At 37.5% G+C, this 22,142-nt stretch overlaps 2 protein-coding genes across 2 annotated transcripts; one reads left to right on the top strand and one right to left on the bottom strand.

The window, feature by feature from the left end:
• Positions 1-207: 207 nt before the first annotated feature.
• Positions 208-5,763, bottom strand: slc22a5 (solute carrier family 22 member 5). The gene is made up of 10 exons (XM_062433124.1): positions 5,374-5,763; positions 5,153-5,256; positions 3,799-3,953; positions 3,467-3,638; positions 3,202-3,328; positions 2,723-2,817; positions 2,333-2,547; positions 1,410-1,592; positions 1,121-1,256; positions 208-298 (listed from the first exon to the last, which is right to left on the bottom strand). The coding sequence occupies exons 1-10, from the start codon at positions 5,761-5,763 to the stop codon at positions 208-210; spliced, it is 1,668 nt and encodes a 555-aa protein (XP_062289108.1).
• A 5,236-nt stretch (positions 5,764-10,999) lies between these two features.
• On the top strand, positions 11,000-20,346 carry LOC133994297 (organic cation/carnitine transporter 2-like). The gene is made up of 10 exons (XM_062433545.1): positions 11,000-11,422; positions 12,618-12,721; positions 13,795-13,949; positions 14,072-14,243; positions 14,743-14,869; positions 16,247-16,344; positions 17,249-17,463; positions 17,685-17,867; positions 18,865-19,000; positions 20,262-20,346. Exons 1-10 carry the CDS (start codon positions 11,024-11,026, stop codon positions 20,344-20,346), a joined length of 1,674 nt encoding a protein of 557 aa, XP_062289529.1. The 5' UTR covers positions 11,000-11,023.
• Positions 20,347-22,142: the final 1,796 nt, after the last annotated feature.

Raw genomic sequence — 22,142 nt, 5'->3', positions numbered from 1 at the left:
AAAAACAAAAATGCTTTTAATAAAGGGTAAAAAAAACAAAGTTTCTTGGCAGTGGACTCAGAATTTTGGATTCCACTGTATGTTTGGGATTTATTTTCATATTTTTCTTTAAAAAAAAGAGAACGTTCTCTTCTTTCTTTTTTCCTCTTTGTTTCTGTCTTTTTTTGTTTCTTAAAAGTGAAGCAAGGCTATCAAGAACTACAGATTTTATACATCAGGTTTGGCTTCACATAGTATAGGTGGATTGACACTTCCCCCATTTTCGACATATTTCTTCTTTTTGGCTCCTCTGCACAACCTGAGGAAACATCATGGTGAAAATGACAAATGAGTAAAACAGATATCAAAAATACCTAAATGGTAGTTGACATATTTTCTCAGTTTCTGTCTTAGTCTCTTTCATTGTGTTTTAAGTTCTTAATGTTACTGATTACACCTTAGAATATGTTTTTTTCCCTCTGTGTTTGAAGATGGCAGACATTAAAGTGGCCTGTGTCATCTCTTCTCTACGGTGGCCCTGAGGTGCAACATATCAAGAGCGAGACAGGGGTGATGTATTTTGTGAAATGTATACGGTTTTGTGAAATGTTGTGTTTTGCACCTCAGGGTCATCATACTTCACTGTGGAGTCAGCGAAATAGAAAAAGTTATGCATAACTTTTTCTATTTTGAGCATTTTCATGGAAAGTGCAGGTCGGTCTAATGCAGTGGTCTCCAACCCTGCTCCTGGAGAGCTACTGCCCTGCATGTTTTAGGTATCTCCTCACTCTAACTCGTTATCAAGCAGCTGAGGCTCGTCAAAGGGCTTGATAACGAGTTGATTATTAGAATCAGGTGTGTTAGAGTGAGGAGATACCTAAAACATGCAGGGCAGTAGCTCTCCAGGAGCAGGGTTGGAGACCACTGGTCTAATGGATAGAAAACTGAGAAGTTGCTTTTTTGTTATTTTTACTCATAAATGTCTTCCCAGATAGAAACTAAAACCACTGAAAATAGGCCATTTGTCCTTATATGGCAGAGTTAGTGGCTTTATCACATTTAATCAAGTGCATTGTAATATTGTTATATTGGTGACCTGAAAAATAGGTGAACTACATTCAGCTGAGTGAAATGCACCTACCCCTGACATTCTTGCATCTGCTCCACTGTTTCTGGAAGATCTTTATTGAGGGTCTCCGGAAGGAAGAAGTTAGCCACAGATGAAGCAATTGTGAGACTTCCCATGAGAATATAAGGCAGAACCTTGTTATAAGTACCTGTAAATAACAGAAGAGGGACATTTTAGTTGAATATAAATACATTCCCATATTTGTGCATATCACTGATATTATCCTATACAGATTTTCTATATGTAGGTCCATATAATATATTAATGCAGTGTGTATGCTGTGTCTGTGTGATCTATGCACCCAAATAGATGATGTAAGGAGCTGTGATACTGCCAATGCGTGCAGCCGAGGAGCACATTCCCATGCCGACGTTCCTCAGCACAGTGGGGTAGATCTCAGCTGTGTAGATGTAGACGATGCTGAATGCCATGGTAAAGCCAAACTTCCCAGTCATTTCCAGTGCCAGAGCTACATGCTGAAGGGCTGAGGAAGAGAGACACAAGATATTTAGATTGATGTCGAAAAGGAATCGCAATATTTTGTAAAATACCCCAATTTTTTGTACTTCACAAAAGATTGTATGAACAATCTTAAGCCCAGTTTCTACAACTTAACTGATCAGAGGATGCAAGGATACAACTTCCTTATCTTGAAACACGCTACAGAGTATTATACAACATACAGGAGATTCAATGTTACACTGCCTCATTACTCAAAAAAAGAAAAAAAAAGAAGTTACTGGAGAAGACGATGATATATCGCACACTTAACACAATGTGACATGTTAATGTAAGAAGCTGGGGTCGTTTTAGACTATACTAAGCTCACGTGGCAGTGGGTTTGGATAATATGTGAAGTACCATGTGACAAAACACTGTTGTTATATATTATTTAATAAAGCACAGCCATTTTGACCTTTGTCCAGTTGTAAAACTCATTCTATATTTCTGTCTTTTCATTTAATCTTTGACTGGCTTAATATTTAGCTTGCCAAATATGACATTAGTCTGACAGACTGTTTCTTAGAAGCACTTATCTCTCTCTCACTATCTCTTGAGGCAACCAAAGAAAATAAATAAAGCAAAACAATATCTAATGGCTACACAGCACTAGAGGTTAGAAAGAAAATCTTTCTTTTGTAATTCTATAAACTCATGTGAATGAGGAAAAATCATCATAGCTGTGGTGAAAATTCCTGTCTTACAAACAAAAGGAAGTCTTACTATCAGGGATGAACTGGATAAGCAGCAGGACTCCTCCTCCGATGACAAGGAATGATGACAGAAGTGCTCTTCTTGGACATTTCTTCAGGAGCCATGTAGACACAACATAGGCAGGGACCTCGGTAGTAGCTGATAAAAAACAGTTCATGAAGGGATTACCACTAAGGTTGGAGGTGTTCAAAGATAAACCGAAATATCCAATGTTAATTGCCATCCTGAAAGGAAGAAAAAAAAAGATTTGTCAAGATATTTCTCAAGTTTATCAAGTCTCACACAGCTGGGTTATCATACGCATATAAAAATAATAGATAGCTGCACACTCACTGATTAAAATAATGGTTTGTGAATTCATTTATGTCAGAATTAGGGGGAAAAAAACCAATAACTCACCACAAAAGGAGACACATTAATGTAATGCATCTGATGTTCTTGGATCTCAGAATATCAAGCATGGTATATGTCCTGTTTGGAGGCATTGACTGTAGCTAAAACCAATGACAAGAGCTAATGTGATTAAGTTTTCCAGACATACAAAAACAACCAAACTACCACATAATAAAAGTACCAGATATTCTCTGGCATGGTCGCCTTTATTTGAAAGTAAAGAGACAGGAAAGTACGGGAGAGACAGGGGGGTGCGACATGCATAAAGGTCCATCAGCCGGGACCCGAACCGGGGGTCGGCTGCGTACATGGCATGCGCTCTTAACCACTCGACCACCTGTGCACCCGAGATTTTCATTCCAAGAGTCACACTGTTTTCAGTGTTTCAATTAAACTAATTTCTCACTTTCAATAAAAAGTTTGAAAAGGAATTTAAATGTCCCAAATATACAATGTCATTATTAATAACCATATGTGAACCTTACCTCAGATTCTTTAAAGATTACAGGTGGTGCCTGAACTTTATTCTTCTTTGCAGCCTCTCTCACTATGACCTCGGCTTCCTTCCATTTTCCTTGCGTGATCAGCCACCGTGGAGACTCAGGGATGAACCTGAACAATTCAATATAGGTTTAGTGTGGATGTCAACACAAGAAGAAGAACAGAATAGGCATGCACAAAATATGAGTTTGGATTTTTACGTATTTTTATTGTTAGGTGAGAAATCTGTAAGTATTATAAGTATCATACCACCACAGTGGGATGTAGACCACAGAGGTTGCAGACAAAACAGCAAGAAGAGTCCTCCACTCTCTGATGCCATATGCAATCCAAGGTAGTGTCATATACCCAATGCAATAGAAAAGGAAGGCCCCGAGAGTTGTGAAGAGTATACGCATGGTTTTACTTAATAACTCCGTTCCTGTTCAAGATGACATTGTAAATATTTAGTGATGTACGACAGAGATAAAGCAGTAGATAGTGACTACAGATACTGACGGATGTCAAATGATCTATTCTTGCAGGTGACAAGAATTTCTATAGGACCATACATATGATGAGAAGTATTTTATAATTCATACCTAGTACAAATGCAGAAATATAGATGGAAATCTGTGAGGCTCCAACAAAGAGGAACATTATACAAAACATCCTCCATGAATGGGAGAAGGACTGAAGCATGACTGAGACACACTGGGCCGCAAGTGAGATGAAAACAACCTTCTTCCTCCCAAACCTGAATGGAAAAAAATGATATATCATTGACAGTAAACCACAGATGCAGCACATTTAGAAGATATGTTAGCAGTGAGATGTTTGTTATTTCTTTGTCCCTTTTTGTACTGAAACCACTAATTTTAGGACAATAGAACCGGATGGATAGTTAATACAATCCCTCTTTGCTAGAAATAAATGTCTTTGTCATTCTCCTTTCTTTCTCAGTCAAATCATGCGTGATGCAGATGTTTACAATCACACAACTCCAACTCCAGAGCATAAACCATGCAGAGATACTCTTCACAAGCTTGATATATGTCTTTAGAGTCATCCAATGTGACACAATCATCAAAAAGCTTTAAAACTTCAACCCCACCACCTCCCCCAAACTTCTTATCTGTTGGGTGTACAGTTTTCACAGCTGCAAAAGAGCAACACACACAAGTGCTCCTCACTGCTTTGTCCTGAACTCTACACCACACTAAAGTCTGTCAGAACCGAATACTTACCACAACTGACATCAAACACTCTAAACTTAACTTAAAAAACCCCTAAAAACAACTCTACACAACTCTCTTTGCCAGAAAACTACAGCAGCCACTTAATGTACTGCTTCTGATAGCTGACTGTAAGAGTCATTGATAGCTCAGCCATAGACAGTGCAATTTGAAACAAATTTGCCTTTTGTTACTGTGAGCAGGAAGCCTAACCAGTACAACTCAAGATGATAGTAAAGTCAAACACAGTGTTATAACAAGTATTTTATGAAGTAACAAGTATCTAGGAGCATTTCAAGTTTAAATAAAAAATAAATATTCACAACAAAAATGAATGAAGACATGATAATTTGGTCTTAATCCATAATAACCAATAATTTATTATATAACGTAAGATTAGATTCTGGCAAGTTCTGTTTTCTGAGTAAACATGATAGCACCTTCCACCCATTCAACAGTAGATGGGGCTGTTATCATTATAATGACAGTGAATCAGGTCTAACTGATTCATCAATCAGTCAATATTTTTCCTAAGCCTTTTTTCAAATACTTTTACACTTTCAATAACATTTCATGAATGATAAAAACCTCTGAGATAAGATAACACATCAGTTTAGTAAATGGCAGTAAATGTCTTACAAAATAGTGCTTCCAAGGTTCATATTGGAGCATGACATAAGTGCATTTAGGAGAATTTAATTGATGAAAAAGGATGAAATACCTGTCAGAGAGCTGGCCTGAGATTAGAGACCCAAAAAGGTATCCCACAAAGAGAGTCGAGGATGCAAATGGAACTTTCCACTGATTGTCACAAACAAGGTCCCACTGTGAAAAGATGCGAATTATGTACATTTCAAACAAAGAGAAACATTTTCAGAACTGACATTTCCTCATAACTAACACCTCATTCAGGAAACACACATACACATTACTGATACTGACCTCAGTGACTATGTTAGATTGGTAGATTTCTTTACTGTAATTCCATCCATCTAAACATCCCTCCTGCTCCATGCTACTGAGGTTAACATCCCTTCTAGGAACGTACCCATCGGCAGAGAGATTTCTAACCACATCCAGCTTGTATCTGCTGCACTGGCTCTGCACCTCTACACCATCCACTATCCTGAAGGGAATGATGGCATTTCTCCACTCCTCAGTCAGGTTGACGTCTGGAATGAAACAGTGGTGTTTTGGAGCTGCCCCAACAAAGACTATGTAAAGTCCGTTGAATCCAGTTGACACAAAAACTGTGTTCAGAAGGAAGAACGTGGTCCAGAAGTAAGGACCGGTCTGTCCAAGAAATGCAGTATCTTCATCATAGTCACCCATTCTTTATAAAAATATCACCCTGCTCTTGAGGGAGAATAAATGTCTTCTGAAATTCTTCAAGGTATGCTTAACTGCCTTATGGTCTTCAGCTTGAGTGGTAATGCTGTGCTCTCTGTGGGGCAGAGTGAGCTGGTCCCCCAGTGGGACAGTAACAACTGAAAAACTTCAGTCTCCAGTCCTGAGAGAGTATCAAACCTCCTTTCAAGGCGATAACTTTGTTGTCCCAGAGTGAAAAACACAGTAAATAAGCAGATGAAGAGACAATTTATCTGACATCAGTGAATAGGAGACCTCTCAATCACTGATTTGATTTTATTTGATGAAAGAAAAATGATCAAAAGCCTCAAAGTGGTCAATCCATCTGCCCAGCCCCCGCACCGCTGTGGTTGAAGTGGTATTTTCTCTAGACAGCATTCCACACTTTTAAATACCCCAAAGAACTGCACGTGCCTGTACTCTAAATGTTGCTAAGTAGCATTAAGACTCCAATTGGACTATTTCAAAGCCACACTGGAGAGGCAAGCATGACTTTATGTAAAGTTCAGCATGTATGTAAGCTTTAAATTTAATTTTTGCAGAATATATTTAATCCACTGTGTTAAAAGCACTGCTAAGATGCCCTGTTTACAAAAAATACACTTGATTTTGTAGTAACACTTTTAGTATGTCATGTTTTTACTTGCATACTGATATTTTTTAAAGTATATTTCTAATGAAAATACATTTTAAATTCCCTTGTATTTAACATGGATTTTGGTCTACTGTGCTACACAATCTTTAAATGCAGGTAATCCTCTTTGGATACAGTTTCTGAAGGCACAGTGTGATACTATTAATTTGCTTAATCAGTACTTAAGCAAACTTCCTTTGAGGAAGATAATCAAGAATGTTTCACATGAATGCATATCTTTATTCTTTTCCTACTGAAATGCTGACATGTTTTATTTCCCACACAATGGTGATTTAGGGCATTACTGTGTGATGAGATTAGGTCATTGTCATCTGTCGTCTTTTATCAGTGATGTCACCCAATAGAAACAACTAATCATAAAAGCTCATATTGAATGATCTACTCCAAAAACAGTATAAAGAGATGTGGTAGAGTTTCAGAGAAAAGTGAAGATGCTCACATGGTATTGTAGTGAGGTTAAATATCTTAGTATGTTACTGTATCCCAACCAAGTTTCTCATGAGTGGATAATGAGCTTAAATGATTTATTCTAACCAAGTTATGATGATCACATGACAATCCAACAGCAGTTTACCTCTAAACCAAGTTAAGAGTGGATTTTTCAGTGCACAAAAAGCAGCTTGCTCAAGAGGAATGTAGCAAGGCAAATTCTAATTAATATAGGGAAGTGGAGACACTGACCTGACCAAATCTGACCTTTACACTATTTTATTACTGGAGGAATATCAGTCAAAGTAGATATAGAATGATAGCATATGTATTAGGATTTTTTTTTTAAAAGGTCCCCTTTGTGCCAGTAATATCTGTAGCAACAAGCAGCAGCCTGAACACCAGATTTTGTAGACACTGAGACACTTTTTTCAAAAAAAATAAATATCAAAAACTATTATTATTTTATTTCAGGATATGGAGAAGCAAATCCCTGTAGACCCATTTTTTCTACGGTGGCCAGGAAGTGCAAAACAACAATACAAAATGTGAAACACTTTTACAAAGTTTGAGACAAATTTACATTTTGGAAAACATTGTACATATCATAAAACAAAATTACATTAGCAATACACTTTTTTGTGAAATTTAGTTCATCTAATGGATTAATTTGCGTTGCAGTTGGTTTATTCATGAGTTAAGCGTATAAATTCCGTCACCAGGTGGTGCTGGAGAGTCAGTAAGAAATTAGTTGTGAAAGTGTCGAGCGAAGAAGAAAACTCTGTTCGGTGTTGTACATAGCACAACAGTAGCAGCCGTCTGGTATTTGGTACTTTCCCTTTCCAGTTTGTGTCATTTTTTTATTTGTTTCGGAACTTGTCAAAGTGTTTCAGGATTTGTTAAAGACTGTGTTAAGTGAATTCAGACATTTTCTTCTAAACACATTAAATAGGTCATAAATGTATTTCTAAAAAAGGTGTAAAAAGCATTTCAACCATTTAGATTTGAATTGTGGAGCTAGGCTTCACAAACTGCGTTTCAAGATTTCTGTGTCTGGATTTAATGGGCGGGTCTGAAAATCACTGCCGCGTTATGTAACGCAGCCAATAACCAATGGCATGGTTACACACCGGAGCATAAATCTGCCCCTGCTGATGTAGGTATAAATATATTCAGCGCACACTACTACTACAGTCGACAGTTAGCCAGATAGCTGAGTTAGCTGCTGAGCTACCCGCCGAGTTAGCCACCGAGTTAGCAGCTGAGTTGGCAGCAGAAAGCTCTCAGACGTAGCGTCCATGTTTCTGGTAGATGTGGTGACTTTGATTGACATGTGACACTTGGTAGGGGGCGGGGTTTCAGCGGACTCGGCGGGCACTTCCACAGCGTTTGGGAGAAGAGAAATAGGCTGACTTTTACACAACTTTGAAGCCTAATTTCATATATTTGGCGATTTTTTTAATCATTCAAATTTGGCAGGGTGGTTAACAACACACTTTTCTGTGGTATGTCAAACTCAGATCACACATTTATTTTTACTTTACACAGATTTTAAAGTGTTTCGGGACTTGTAAATTTGTCTCGGCACTTGTAAAAGTGTTTTGCGTCTTTTTAATTTGTTTTCTAAAATGTACAATTGTTTCGGGACTGGTAAAAGTGTTTTGCTAATGTAATTTTGTTTTATGATATGAAAAAATGTTTTCCAAAATGTACATTTGTCTCAACCTTTGTAAAAGTGTTTCACATTTTGTATAGTTGTTTTGCACTTCGAGGCCACCGTACATTTCAACCCCTCACTTAGAATTGTAACCAACGCTTTTCTGATTGACATGAACATAAAACGTTTCATAACTAAATCCATGAATCTGCAATCCAAGATCTAACCTTTGGTTTATAAATTGTTCCACTTAGTTATTCTGATTTGAATTTTGTGCTCATATCGTTTTCAGTTTAGAGACATTTAACATAATTTAACACCAATTAACTTACTCATTATTGATGTGGGTAAACCTGTAATATCATAAAAATTCTTCCCTTCCTTCTGGTGAAGTCATCCCAACTTTTAAATATCTCTTTTTTTGGTTTCATAGTTTATTATCCAGTCATTGGCAATGACTGGATAATAACATAACATGTAAGATCCATCCACTTATTAGAGCAATGAATCATTGCTCTAATAAGTGGACATGTCCATCACATGTTTTTGATTTTAAAAAAAAATCCATTAATATATAAAAGTATGTGTGGAATCATCTATATGTGGCTGCTACCATGAAGTTGTGGATCAACATTTTAGAAATTACCCTTATTTGTGTTCTGGTGGAGAGATAGATGAGAACATTGATACCACTCTCACAGCTGCCTGTTAAATATAAGGCTACACTCTGTAGCTCTGTTAGCTAAAATTAGCACAAAGACCAGAAACAGCTACAGCTCACCAATTAACACATTATAACTCGCTTGCTTAATTTGTACAAAAACTAAGGAGTAAAAACATCAATTGGCCTTTTTATGGGGGGGTTAGCACTCTGTTTTCTTGGCTGGAAAACAGTAATTTCCTGGAGTCTCTGCTGGTTGCCTGGCAACTGCTCGGAGTTAAGAAATAGTCTGACCAATAAACCCCCAAACACAATAAATTATTGTTTCTACCCTTCAATTTTTGTCCAGATTAAACAAACTAAATATGACGTGTCAAATAGTGAGTTTTAGAGGTGCTGCCAGGTTTTATTTGTGTTAAACTAAGCTAACAGACTGTTGGCTTGATATTTACCAGACGTCCTAAGATTGATTTTTATGTAGCCTAGGTTAACTCTTTTTAAATAATCCTTTAATGTATCATATATTCAGCTGTTGATGACTGTGTTTAGGTCTTTCCTGGAAGACAGCCAGAAAGTGTCAGCTGCATTGTCGGCATTAGATCTTAAAGGAGTTGTAAAAAGTGAAAGTAGATACCTTGGACCAAAGATAAACAGTAATAATCACAGTTGTCACAGCAGAGTTAAAGGGGATCAGAGTGCATCTTAAATCTTGTGAGGCAAGTAGTTCAAGGGAGAGAGACTGTGCCTGCTCTCTCTCTATACCGTGTTATAATGATGGACTTTTACAATGCAGTTACAAAAAAAATCCTTAGGCCTACCACTAGGCTAGTTGTAGCCTAAAAACAGACACTGCACTGGGTTAATTTTGTTTGACTGATGGTAGAAAAACGTTGTGAGATACAGGAAGTGATCCAACCAGCTTATGAGTGAGTGAGTGAGTGAGTGATTGGTTTGCCAAATGTTGCCACCTCCTGCATCTGTTTGGAATGAAACCCCCCCTAGTTTTTCTTACACGGTGCAGACATTTACCAGATGTTGACCTAGTCTTGTTTATTAATGGAAATCCTGTGTTGGAGGAGAAAATCTGCAGGATCTCAAATGTTGCTTTTACACTTTATATTTGTTGTAAAGAGATAACAAAGCAGACACTGCAAATATGTACTGTATATGAAGTAAATGGATACTCATTTGTTTTATCTGTTGGAAAACTGCTGACAAGATGATAAAGTAGTGAGGAAGGCTAAATAAATGTCTAATTGCACTTATTTAACCTAAATTAGTTCCAGTTGGAAGAATGCTCTTATACATTCCTATTTGGTGACAGCTGTATTTTCTATGCTGAAACAAAGAAAGTAAATTTACATGGAGTCAATAGATCAAGTATTTTTGATTAAATAAATAATTTCTTCACACAATCTATAGTACATTATAGCCTAATGGTTCTGTTTCTAAACTGCTCAGAATTGAAAATATAGGCATGTTTTTAAGACTGTACTGTTGCAGGAGACCTTTGCAAACAGCATAAAAACAAGTATGACATATTTTATTACATTTTATGATGAGCTGTATTATAAAAGACCAGTTAATCATTTCGGGAGTGAGGTTTAAATCATGTGTTCTGGTTCATTTTGAGAACGGATTGTGTCTCTAAAGAGATGTTAATAAAGGAAACCTCTGCCAAACAAATACAGAGGGGGATGGGTGAGATGGTTGAGTGGCTGAAACAAAACCGCAGCCTTTTAAATGACCTCTCCAAAGTGCCACATCAGTCCTCCTTATAAACTCTACCAAACTGTGCGCCCGGAGCGCGGCAACCACAAACATGACCGACTATGAAGCTGCAACCGCTTTCCTCGGGGAATGGGGACGTTTTCAGCAGCAGGTGTTTCTCCTGCTCTGTCTGAGCACCGTCCCCAATGGTTACACCGGCATGTCTATCGTGTTCCTCGCCGACACACCACCTCACCGGTGCGTCGTACCGGCGCACATCAACCTTACCGCCGAGTGGAGGAACAGCAGCATCCCGCTGGAGGAGGACAATAACAGCGGCGCTTTGCTGCCCAGCAAGTGCTCCAGATACAAACTCGATGATATACAGAGTTTCTCGGAGAGAGGCTTGCTGCCAGGTGTTGATGTTAACCTGTCTAATGTGCCAAAAGAAAGCTGCTTGGACGGGTGGGAGTATGACCGAAGCGTCTACATTTCTACCATTGTGTCTGAGGTTTGTTGAGCTATTGTTAAGTTTACAGGAAGCAGCAGTTGCCTTAAATCTGAGGGACTCTTTAACAGGCGTTACCTTCTACAGGAAGTATGCTTGAACAAAAAGGCCTAGTTACTTTTCACTTAGGCCTATATAATGGCCAACAATAAGTGTGCACATAAAGTGATTCATACATTGACATTCAAAAAAAAAAATCAGCTGGACAAGTTAAGAAGCTTATAAATAGTGTTCAGGTCGTAATGGCACATAGCTCTACTGCTGATCCACTCTTTGAAAAGGGGAGGGGTGGCATTAAATAGTATAGATTTATCCCACTGATTTAAAATAATATTTATATTTGGCTTGATTCTTAATGGCTCAGCTGTCACTGATACGTTGGCTCTGCTTTAAAAAGGAATTTGAAATTGCTTTGGGAGGATTTTTTGCCTGCAGCAATATGTCTGAGCAGTGATCTCAAATTAGCTAACAATGCCCAGAGCCTGAAACAGTTAGTTTTGTCCAGTCACTCTGTATAATAGTAATCCACCTTTTGCAAAAAACATACAAGCATGGCAACTCTGCAGAGATCTTATGGTAATTAACATTATGTGCAGTTCAAACAGCAAGATCATTTGAGATCAGTAAAAATATTGGCTGGGACAATTCAGCAATACCTTCACATTGGTGGAGACAATACTTTTTAAGTTCCAGAGAGATTTAATAACCCATTGTGACCATCGAAAACTGAAATAAAACATTTCATCCTGATGTCACAATAGAAGATTTTTTCCAAGCACACAAAAACGTAAATTTCACCAATTAGACACTTGAAATACAATGTTTGCTATTTTTCTGTGTATTTGCTCATACAAGTGTTTCATTATGTTGCCCAGCCTCATTAAATACATGAAAGAACAAAGAGACTTTCAAAATTTGGTGCAACACCAGAAAATGAGTTTCAATGCTCCGCTCCAGCACATTTTTTTTTTCTACTAAATTACACAGAGGGAGAATATTTTGCAATAATTATAGTAGTAGTAGGATTATGTTTTGCATTTCTAGTTTATTAGTCTTTTTTCATATATGGTTATACTTTTGATATTTTACTTTTGTTATGTTTGGCCAGTTTTTCTTGCTAAGGCATTGCAACTTGAGGAATCTCAACCATTTCTTTACTTGTTGCTAATTCACAAGGCATGTGTGTGTGTTTTTGCAGTGGGACCTTGTCTGTGATGACAGGTGGAAGAATCCACTGACCTCCTCCATCTTCTTCTTTGGTGTTCTCACTGGCTCCTTTACCTCTGGACAGCTGTCTGACAGGTTATGAACAAAAAATGAACTTTAACTTTTTCAAAATAGAAGTAGCACTTTCCTTTTAGTTTTATGCTACACACTGTGTTATCCTTTAAACCAAAGCCAATGAAAAGCCAACCGAGTTCATGCATGTGGTGTGCTAATAAGTGCCAAGACAAGTTCAGAATGTCCTCTTTCACCCTGTCCACTTTTAGATCTCAGCAGGTCTTTCATATTGCCAATCACCAGATTACTATAATAATTATTTAAATTAAGAAACTCAGGTCAGTAAACAAGAAAACACGTCAGCTGTAAAGTACGGATGGCTAAAAAAGACTTTGTAACAACTTTTTGTTTTCCTTTGCTCTTTGCATGGTTTTAGTAGAAATTTAAAGTCAAGGTGAAAGCAGGAGAACATTTTAAAACACTTAGTCTGACTATGAAGGAGAGATATAATATGTGATGTGCCGGTTAAAATTCAAGCAGCTGTGTAAAATGTTAAAAGATTTCCTGGTTTACACTCGTTGTGGGTCCTGCTCACATCTCAAGTCATGCTCAACTCTGCCAAAATGTAGCAAAATGGTTTAAAACATCTGCATTAATTAATACTTTGTAGTGAAGAAATAAATAATAAGAATGAAATATACTGGCAGAGAAGCATCATACACAGTATCATATCATGCAGGTAATGTGCTAGCAATCACCTACTTACACAGCAAGCAGACACAGAGCTACATTGTCATCCAGAGGGTGTCAGTTTCTGGCCAGCCAAACCAGTTCCTGTGAAAAAATCTCTGGCTTTTAGCTTCTCAGTGTGTAACTTCCCCCCACAGTTATTTGCTAAATATGTCTGCCATTTGGTGGTGGACAGAGTAAATGAGAATGATGAGTGTGAACCATACAAGTAAACATTCCCTAAAATCAAAACAGTGAATGAAAAGTGCCAAATGTGCACGTCTCACGCAATGCAAAATAATGTATTTTGCTCTTACATGGAGTCATAATTTAAGGTTCATGGTGGCATTTGAATGACTTTTCTATATATATAAAGCAAGCTTACAAAGTCACTTATCTGTGCTTTTTATCTTCTTTTTTTTTAGGTATGGGAGGAAAATAGTGTTGTTTGTTACCATGGCAGTCCAAACAGTGGCAACACTGATCCTGGTCTTCTCTCCTTCCTGGCCCATGTTCTGCGCTGTGTTCTTCGTCGTGGGGATGGGACATATCTCCAACTATGTGGCTGCATTTGTGTTAGGTATTTTTAATCTCCTTTACAGCCTCTAAAATGTATTTAGTGGCTAACTTGTTCATGATAATGCAAATGACTGAGACTGTATGACTGTATAATTTGAATCGCTCTTTATCTCTTGTTCTTAGGAACTGAGCTATTAGGCCCACGTGTGCGGATAATTTACTCCACTGCAGGTGTGAGTCTGTTCTTTGCTTTGGGCTACATGTTGTTGCCGCTGCTTGCTTTCTTCATCAGAGACTGGCGGATGCTTCTCCTAGGCCTTTCCCTGCCTGGTTTCCTCTATGCGCCTCTCTGGTGGTAGGTAGGTGTGTGATTCTTTGCATGTGTGTGTCTGTGTTTGCATTTATTGTTTGATAGATGGTGTCACATATTTTGCCATATTTGTTGTCAACTGATAATTATTTTTCTATAATGCTGACAGGGGGAACCTGAGTGCTTCAGTATGTTAATCTCATTTTACACTGTTTTTCTCTGTTGATCAATCAGCATCATTCTTGCAATATAATTCATATTTCAAATACACATCCATCCATTGGGGTCACTATGTGTTGCCAGTTTAATAACCACAGCAGAATCACTCTATGAAGACGTCATCAAAGCTTTGCAGCTAGTATTGAGTAGGTTTTACCTTCATGGAAGCTCTCAACTTAGCATTAACCCATGCTGATAATCAAAATGGTCAAAAACGGCAGTATTACTTTTGCTATGCCTTTGTTGCAGAGGATTGAACCTCTGACTCTCTCTCTCTCTATCTCTCTCTCTCGCTCTCTGCCCACTCTGACGTGTAATGAGGCAGGTATGTACCAGAGTCTCCTCGGTGGCTGCTCTCTCGTGGAAGAGTAGAAGAGGCTGAGGCCATACTGAAAGATGCTGCGAAGAAGAACAAAATTGAGCCTCCACAGGTCATCTTTGGTCCTTTGCAGGTGAGCTCCTTCTATGTCTTTCTCACTGATATCCTGGCTTAGGGACACTTGTCTGACTGCTGTGGTAACAGAATGTAAGTGTACAATATAGTTATAGTATAGTAATGTATAGGATGTCAAACTTGAAGGGGGGTGGTTGAGATTTCTTTTTAGATATCTTACAGTCACTATAGCTTACATTTTAGCTAATGGCAGTATTTGTGTTTTACACATTATGGGGAAGAATTGTATTCCTCTCAACAATGCTTCCTTGAGGAAAAACCATATTCAATACACAGTCTCTCTATAGTCTCTGATACGTAAGCACCCAGACTGATAAAAACTGTCTCAACTGATTGAAACCAAGCGAAGGCACGGCCAGATAGAACCACCCACTTCTCAAGTCTGTCAATTAAACATTTTGTGGTTGACTGTATTGAATACTGCACTGAGGTCTGAGAAAAGGACAGTCACATTGTTTTCATCCACAATAATTCTCAGGTCATTTACAACTTTCAGTAGGGTTGCCAATGTACTGTGGTTTGCTCGATAACAAGATTAGATTTATGAACAAGTAGTTGATAAAAAAATTAAGCAATTTTTTTGCATTTGATGAGTTATTATGAAGACTGAGAGCAGGTGATAGATTTAGTAGACTGTCAGTTGTGGAAAATAGCACTTTGGGATTATTTTGATTTTCTAAAATTATCTTTGAGAAATGGGCTTGTCTCTCTTTCCTGACTGAATTACTGTAGATTATAACTTGATCTTTAAAAATGTCTAAGTGAACATGTAGTTTGAACAATTTCTTTTCAGCTGACAAATGCAGCAGTTTTCTATGGTAACTTGTGGATTCACTTACTTTTTTGATTTGTGCAGAAGCAGCTGTATCTAATGACAGGAGCAACTTTAACACCTAACTCTTATGTGTTGACATTTCTGTATATTATATTGTTACGCAATTAAAAAAAAAAAAAAATCTTCATCATAGTGCGTGTAGCTATTGAGAAATGAAAACTTTGAACTGGACAGTCCAAGGAAAAATAGCAAAAAATCAGTCTGTATACAGCTAAAAATAACATTGATGAATATCCTACAGCGAATAATCACATTCATGAATGTCCCACAAATATATTATGGTAGCACTGCTTATAGTGCAACACTGATAAATGTATTAATAGTATAGTGAAAATAGCTTCGTAATTGTTACAAACTTATGAGATTTCACAATGAACTTTTGCCTCTATTCATCCTGATCCAGGTTGTCCTGGTGGGTACCATACTTACATGTGGACACGTGCACATGCATTCAAAAGCTTCTCTCTAATGAAATTAATTCTAGTCTGATGGCTCTGCTTGTTAAGTGTTTGTTGTTCCACGTGCTCTGCTGCTCCGCAGAAAGAACTTCAATTTGACAGGAAGAAGGCCCACAACATCTGTGACCTGCTGCGTTCAAGTAACATTCGCTGGATCTCTGTCACGCTGTGGCTGGTCTGGTGAGTTCCCGCTGTCCCATCTGACCTCCACATTCAGTACAATGACCCTGCACGCACAAGTACACACACTAAAGCACACACATGCAGACATACACACTTGTTGCAATGCTTTAATGAACACACGCACACACACACACACACACACACACACACACACACACACACACACACACACACACACACACACACACACACACACGACATGCACACACTGTTTTAGCCTCTTCATGCATCACCTCGACCACATGTCAGTCCATTTCACTAACAACAAATAATGACCTGTCGGGTGCTGTGAAGCCTGCAACCAAGATCAAAATCCGGTTTTATGTAACTGCACAGTATGCCCGAGTCTGAAAACAGATGCAGCTTGATTTTTGTTTTGGTTTCTCCCAAAAAAAGGAAAAAACATCCATGATTTATAAACAGTTTAGAAACACTCTTATGATCTGCAATCATAGAAAGTAGATAAACATTAAATTGCACGTCATTTTGCTACAGCTGAAGGACTACTCAACTATGCAATCAAAAAAAAATGTGTCTATTGCAATGCCTGTCACTACAGCAAAGTTTTGATTCACTTAGTACAATTAAATGCTTATAAATCCTACTGTGAGGATTTGTTTGTAGAAATGTGTCATTCCTATCCACATGGTCAGGAAGCACATGCTGATAAATAAAAGAACTGACAAAATCACCAGATTTAGATTAGTATCAATAAGGTAAAACAACACTTCCTACACTCATATTTGTCATCTATACTATTCTGACTTTTCGACTGCAAACACTGATAATCTAACAGTATCATAAACACACACTGACTACACTGCAGCTTCATACCAGTGGGCAACCCAGGAAAATAAGCACACTGTAGTTTGTTATTTATGCTTCACAATTATCCCAACAGGAACATCTTGACGATCGGCTACTTTGCTCTTTCCCTGAACACGTCAAACCTTTATGGTAACGCATTCTTCAACTGTTTCCTGTCGGCTTTGGTAGAGATGCCAGCTTACACTTTGTCCTGGCTACTGTTTCGCTGGTGTTCCAGGCGACTGACTCTCTTTGCCACTCTCTTCATGGGAGGATTGTTTCTACTCCTCATTCAGCTCATACCAGCAAGTATGAAACTTCAAATAGGCAATTTTTAAAACCCTGGATTCATATAGCTTTGATTTATGCCATTTGCTAATTTTTACGTTTATGTAAGTCAAGTAATTCAGTATATATCATCATTATATTGTATGCTCCCATGCACACAGATACAACCAAGAATTTGGAATATTCATCTTCAATTAACTGCTCACATGTAATCTAACAATTTAATGCCATGCTCCCTCTAGACCTGATTCCTCTTGCCATAACACTTGAGATGTTGGGGAAGTGTGCAGTGACGACAGCTTTCGCTATTGTGTACGCCTACTCAGCAGAACTCTACCCAACTGTACTGAGGAATACGGCTGTGGGTGCCTGCTCCATGGCCTCCAGAATAGGCAGCATCATTGCCCCATACTTCATTTACTTAAGTAAGGATGCTCTTATCTCTGTCTTTTTAGTAAGTAAGTCCAGTAGGTTCATGTCCCAGTTCTGCTGAACTTCATTTCACAGTACAGATACAACAATTTCTCTATCTTCATCTTCCTGTTTGTACACGACGAGAGCACTGAAACAGTCACCACTTTTCTCTTTGATTTTATGGACTTAAACCTCATTCTCTTGAAGTTACAAAGCATCATGCCACTACACCCCTGCATATTTTGACGTTCTCAACATACTACATGAATGAACTTAAGTTCATTCATGTAGTAAGTAAAATGTCCTTCCATCTGTTATCTAAACAACTTACCCTTTTCAGGAAGAGAGAAGAGAAAAAGGAGGCTAATGCATGCTTGGACACACACTCACACTTGCAACCACACTTAAGGGCAATTTATACTGTCCAGTTCAACCAACCTGCTTTGTCTTTGGACTGCAAACACAGGGAGAACAGAGAAACCCCCACCAGCTGGCCCTCCAGGATGTTTTTTTCTGTCAGGCAGCAGTGGTACCAAATGTGCCATTGAATGTATTTTTCTCACTTTTGATACATTTTTGTAAATAATCAAAGTAAAAAGTTATCAATGCTACAAGATTGTACAAAATCAGAGTGGTTTGTACTTATCTAACATACTTCTTTCTACTTCTACGTAGTTTACTTACACAAACACCATTAGAAACAAGAGGCTAACAATAGGCTGGTGCTTCTATAGAAATAACACAAAAAGACACTCATAAGAAAGCATGAAAGTTGATTAGTAATCAGATCAGATAGAACAGCACTGAAAATACCAATCCCTTGTGTTAAAATGTTAAAAAAAAAAGTTCATTTAGATTTAGTGGGCTAATCTGAAAATGGTGAAGCAGCAACATCAAACTTCTTTAATAGTCTTTCCACCTTTTGTCTTGTTGTTTTTTAATGGCTCTACGGTACTGTTCTTGCCAAAGCTGTTATTCACTGTCTGCTCCTTTGATGTGTTGCCACAGGAAGCTATTCCATTTCACTGCCTTACATCCTCATGGGAAGTCTTACAGTTGCGTCGGGGTTGCTGAGTCTCCTGCTGCCCGAAAGCCATGGAATGCCTCTGCCTGACACCATCACTCACATGCAGCCCTTCCCTGGGTAACAATACACTTCCCTGTCATGATTTCCTAGAAACCTCGGTTATTATAGATTTGGGTGGTTTGTTCATTTTTAAGCTGATTTTAATTTAGGTTTGAGTTAGTTGTCAATCTGGGTTTCTATTGGCATTAGGGATTATGATCTTGATTTAGCCTTACGTGTAAAGATTTATGTATTTTTTAGTTATTCAAATTCTTGTTCAATATGTGATATAGTTTATGACAGTTTTTCAGTTCAGTTTAGTTTTGTCTTAGCTTTAGACTTGTGATAAAATCCCAAGAGTTTTGCAGGACAAAACAAAAACAAAGAAAAAGTGGCAGATTTTAAATGATTAACTTGTGTTGCATACATACAAGCAGAAATATATCCGCCCTTTGGCCATTTTACAGTCCACTACAATTGACCCTAAAAAGATCAGCGGTTACTTACCTGCTCAATAAGTAACTTCAGACTTCAGAGTCCAAACATTTGGCTCATCAAGACTCACCTGCCCTTTGGCTTTTACTCACACAGCATTTTGCTGTACTTTACTGCCCTGTGAAAAGCAGACATACATAATAAGTACATGTACAACACACTATAATAAAACCCATGTGAACATTATACAGATGAATAAATTATAGTGTTCTTAAAAATTATAGTGTGCTTAAAAATATGCAATGCAATAAAAAAAAGTAGTAAACGGCTCAAGTGTGAAGATCTAGCTGATAAAAAAAGTACAGAGTCGCACATAAGGCTGGAATAATTTTGTTTTCAGACACATTCCTCTTTTTTATTTTCTATTCATACACATCAGTAATCACCTTTGACCAGGTACAATGAGATTGATCAATACAATTTTGAGAATATATACACTTGATCTATCAAGAATAAATCACATATTCACAATCATTTCATGGAAAGAGGTAAAATATATTTTATTCCAACTTTATGGGCGACCGTGTATGTTGCAATACATATATAAAATATAGGACTCAATAGATGTTGTAGCCCTAATACCTGCTGTAATTTCAACCATATTAAAGTTAGTTATGGGCAAGCATTTGTTAACCAATGGTTGTCATTGGCACCGCCTAAATACTGTATATTTAAACATAGACAGGACATCAGATGCACATATATTTCAAAATGCTCTCCATCTTATTTTGGTCACAGTGATGCTCTCAGTTGCTAGTTCATCCTACAGTACGTTTAAGAACAGGATTCAACAACAAGACCCTTGAGTCATTTCTGTAACTGTGCCAATTTTGTTTTCATCTAGATGTCGTAAGAAGACACCTTATAGACTCACCCACCCTACAGAAGAAGAAAATGCTGCTGAAAGGAAGTCTTCGGATGTCCTTTGAACAATGAGCTGTGCTTATAACTGTCTGAGGGGAAGAAATGGACTAACATCAAGCCTCTGTGCTCATTTCTGCTAAATGGACATTTGTCTGAACTACAGTAACGTAATGATGATTATTTTCTTGATAGATTTTGAAATTATGGAATATGTTTTTATAGACTAAAGCAGGACCAAGGGACATAACAATAGTAGATAAACTTTTCCACAAAACTGGAGTTATGGTTCTTCTGTATTAGCAACACAATACTGTAAAATGAAGAATGTACCAATTATTAGTGTTAATACTGTTGTTCACAGTTTTAAGTGTACTTTTTGTACAATTAACAGTATTCATAAACCAAAGTTATAATATTCTGAAATTAATCAGAACAAATAACTACATGTACTGTTCCATATGAACAGTTCCTTGTTAATATTTTTTGTGATTCAAGATAATATGCATATAGGGACCAGAAAAGTCATCCTCCAGTCCTAGCAGTCCTTTTGTTAGCAATGGCTTTGTGAAACTTGAGTAGAATATATCATTTTAAAAATCCACATTGTTTATGGTGATAAACCATTTTTATTGTGTTGTTTAGTTAGCTTACACTCATTTCAAGTATACAGTGTATGTATAAGTCAAGTCATTTAATTTCACTCTTTAAACAGAGGTCATAATGTTATACAAATACACCAGCACTGATTAAAAAATAGATTATACCATTTTTTTTATAGTAATTACACTCAGTAGCAATATTGTTTTGTTATTGATTATTGTAAATAATTTGCCACATAGTCAGAGTTGAAAAGCAATACAGGTTGAGCATTCACTTTTAGTGATACATGGACATTTTATACTGGTGAGACAAACAAACATGCAGAATATAATTTAGATTTGATAAATTCATTAATGAGTAAAGGAAAGTTAAAGTTATAAAGATTAGAGATTCAAGCCCTTGCCAAACAAGTTCACACAATGCTGACTGCCAGATAAATATCTCAGTATTTCACAGTATACAGAGTTTTTAAATTCCCATGCTGGCTATTTGGCTGTTAATTTTGCAGCTTTTGAGTTTCCAGTTGTTTTAGGACCGAATTAATCAAATTCTGATTGTAAGACAAGTAATTTTACATTGGTTGTGTGATTCTGAAACAATTTACCGTTTTAAAGCTGCAACAGGAGGTTACAGCCAGTGGTGTGCTGGCCATCTGGCATACTGGGTCAAATCCTGCTGGGCCGGTGGACTGCCAAAATATATGTTTTTGGGCCAGTGGAAAGTCAACATATAATTTTTACCGACCATCTCTGTGTGCATGTCATTTGGGGAGCATGCTGCATGCTTGTGTCGGGTGATCACAGCTGAGAACCCAACTTTACTCTCACTGCCAGAAGGTGGAGACAAAAGTCCTGCACTCCAGCTTTAATGTTGGCGGAGGGGAAAGTGCCGGCATCAGGATGCATTGCATGTTATTTGTGACTACCACTAGGAGTTACACATAGGCGCTGCAAATAAATGAATGATTTTGATCATTCTGACGTTAGAATAAGAATAAAATAGTACAGAGTACACAGTTCACCACAGTATTTGTTAGGAATATTTTCACAGAGGAAGCAGAGAACATAAAGTCTTACAATGTACTTCTGACTATAAGGCAGTATAACAAAATCTTAAGACAATAAAATGAGGGTATAAGTTTCCATATCATTTCTTAATAGAGGAAATATTAGATATTAAGCTGTTACAAGATACTTCACATGATGTCAGAGGAATCAAAAAGCTGAGAAGCAATGTACCGAAATTGCTGTTTAATCTGGCA

The sequence above is a fragment of the Scomber scombrus genome, chromosome 14 (assembly GCF_963691925.1).
Source record: "Scomber scombrus chromosome 14, fScoSco1.1, whole genome shotgun sequence".
NCBI lineage: Eukaryota > Metazoa > Chordata > Actinopteri > Scombriformes > Scombridae > Scomber > Scomber scombrus.
This window is presented reverse-complemented; position numbering and strand designations above follow the sequence as displayed.